Source organism: Tupaia chinensis, unplaced genomic scaffold, assembly GCF_000334495.1.
Source record: "Tupaia chinensis unplaced genomic scaffold, TupChi_1.0 Scaffold143602_1, whole genome shotgun sequence".
NCBI classification, from domain to species: Eukaryota; Metazoa; Chordata; class Mammalia; order Scandentia; family Tupaiidae; genus Tupaia; species Tupaia belangeri.
In genome coordinates this window covers 316,955-319,720 of record NW_006203448.1, presented here as the reverse complement: position 1 = coordinate 319,720, position 2,766 = coordinate 316,955, and the positions used below count along the sequence as shown (strand labels likewise).

The 2,766-nt window shown below is 59.6% G+C and overlaps 1 protein-coding gene across 5 annotated transcripts in view; it reads right to left on the bottom strand.

The window, feature by feature from the left end:
- The window catches only part of VAV2 (vav guanine nucleotide exchange factor 2), a gene marked incomplete at its 5' end in the record, with an annotated part of 186,799 nt that overhangs the window by 147,683 nt on the left and 36,350 nt on the right, over positions 1-2,766 (bottom strand). For all 5 annotated transcript variants that reach the window (XM_027766642.1, XM_027766645.1, XM_027766643.1 and 2 more), the window contains 1 exon segment: positions 1,034-1,150. In XM_027766642.1, the coding sequence (XP_027622443.1) occupies positions 1,034-1,150 (117 nt within the window).

The following is a 2,766-nucleotide window of genomic DNA, read 5'->3' as shown; positions in this document are numbered from 1 at the left end:
GCCCATCCCCTCTGGGGGGTGATTTCTCGCTTTCTGTCTCTATGTCTCTCTCTGTCTGTCTGGCGAGCGCACGCACCCTACAGTGAAAAATCTCTCCCAAAAAAAAGAGACAAACGAACACAGCGTGACAACACGGAGTGAGCTCCTGAAGAAGTCCCCGAATCTCACGTCTAGAGAATTCCAGGACTGAGGAAGAGAGCTACCAGGCCCGGGGGCTAGTCCTAGCTATTGACACTAACTCGGAAATTCCCTCCGATTCTCACAAATCACATACTCACGAAGCATCCCCTCAAGTAAGTTAGACAATAAATACCTGCCGCTGCCCACAGGCAGGTGGGAACCCAGTCCTCGGCAGGCCGGGCAGGGTCGCCTCGCGGGCCCGGGCTGACAGAAGAAAAGCCAAGCAACACGCGGAATCCACAGGACCACGCGGCGGGGACCAGTCACGCTCTGGCCCTGGCCCCAGCCGACCAGCGGACCTCCCGGTCCTGACCCCGTGGGGTAAAGGGGATAACTGTGGGCCTGCCAGGCTTCAGACGGCAAGTACACCCGGGCCTGCAGGAAGCAGCAGCAAGACACAGCTGTCCGGGGCCTTCACACCTGCCCCAGCCAGGCTTCTGCAGGCCAAGGCCAAGTGACTCTGACTCTGGGGACGCTGCCTCCCCATGGAGCACGAGATGTCCCCCCACATCATCCAGCCTGCCTGTAGAGGGGGACCAGCATCGTCTCATGTTCAGAGGAGGCGCCCAAGATTCAGAGCAGGAAGGAAAGGGTCCCCCAGTTAGACAGCAAGAGCCAGGTGGTCCACAGTCTGCCTTCCCTCCCTCCACCTGACCTCCCAATGAGAGGGACGTGCCCCCTGCCCTCAACCGGGCTTCTGTCCCTGTCCATACACAGTTTGGCCATACCTGCAGTTGTGCGGACGCCAAAGCCACTGAGCTCTGGGTGCAGGTGTCCTGGCCTGTCCTGGGTGCCTGGCCCACCTACCACAGAGCTGGCATGCAGCCCCCATGTCTGGAGACAGCCCACTCACCTTCCCGAAGTCTCGGACGTCGAAGAGGTCGAAGGGGTCAAACAGCTCACTGTTTCGCAACCCGAATTTATCATGGCAGACTTTAAGGAAGGTGCGTATGTTCTTCAAACACAGGAACTGCAGACGAGAAAGAAAGAGTCAGACTGCAGGGTCGGGCCCTGGGGATGTGTGGTGGATGGGGCCTCGGCCCACTATGTCCCACTCGGCATGGCACCTGCCCCGGCAGGCCCTGTCCAAGAACAGCCCAGAGTGTCAGACCAGTGGCCGTAACCACCCAGTCCCAAAGGACGAACTGCCCAGTTTCAAGAGCTCTGCAGAGCCTGTCCCTGCCCACCAGACAAGAGGTCAGGCCACCCACCCACACTCGGCAGCTCTGGTGGGCGCAAACTGAGACATGCTGAGGACTCCCTGGGAGGGCTCTGACCCCACCACTGCAGGCGGGCCACAAGCCATGTCCCACGCCGACTGCACTGCCACTGTTCAGACGCTGACCCGCGGCTGTCTGATCCACTCCCTGTCCCCGCTCACCACTTCTGAGCATCTAGACTAACCGCGGACTTGGAACGAAATCCCCGCATGCGTATCCCCAACATGGCCCTCGTCTGCCGTCACCACCATGCGCTGTCACAATCAGGATGTTAACAGGGAACCACGTGGCTCGCTCGTCCAGGTGAGACCACGTTTCCTCAGCGTGGACAGGAAAGCCAGAAAGTCCCTGCAGAAAACAGACCCGGCCCGGGGTGCAGCCCAGGATCGCACGGGACCTCAGCTGTCTCGCCTTCAGTCTCGAGGACAGCGCTCTTCCCCAGAACTGTCTAGAATACTGTCCAACAGGGAGCCACTGGCACATGTGCCACCAGCGCCTGAAATGTGGTCAGGCCGTGGGAGAACTAAGTCTGAACAAGCCACGTGTCGGTAGGCAGTAACTGCTGGTCTGGGCTTAGAACACTCTGTCCTCCCCGACCTGTGTCTAAAGAACAAGCCCACCAAAGGACAGAGGGTTTGAGTCCATTCACGAAGCCCTGGCGACGCTCAGGAAAGAGGAACAGTGAAAACGGGCTTTTACGTATGCGTATACACGTTACACAACGAAAGGCAAGTGTAAAGAAAGAGGCCCGGATCCCACTGGTCGACTGCACACTTTGAGTCCCGGACCGAGTGGGCTTGAGAAAAGCATGCCGGGTGCATGCGTGCCCAAAATCCCGAAAGGAGGGAAAAATGGAGGAGGGGGCATTGTGGGGTGACCATTCCCCACAGGGGTGCTCGCTCTCACTGTCTGTCTCATGCACAAGCCCTCTGAAAATTTAACAAAAACTAAAGGGAAGGAGCAAAGTGCGGACGCGGACACACACAGTGGCACTGACGCTGCCAGGACATGGCCACGGGCTAGGATGGCCACGGTTGCCACTGACCTCCAGGCGACGAGGATGGGACGGGCTCTCTCTGAGTCCCTGGAGGACGGACAAGCCCGGCCCCAGCTAGACGGTGGCCTCGTGGCCTCAGGCGGTGAGCTTCTGCACCGGAAGCCCATCTGTGCTCTTCGAGGCGGTCCCAGGACACTCGCTGGGTCCTAGCTGGAAAGCCGAGGTAGGTCCGACCCTGGCCCTGGCCAGCCCCTGCCTCCCCACGCCCTGCTCCGCACAGCGGGCCTTGCACACGGCACGTCTCTCATTCCCACTGAGCACTTATTTTCATTCCCCCCAAGCCTCTCAGTCTCAGAGTTAATCACACAG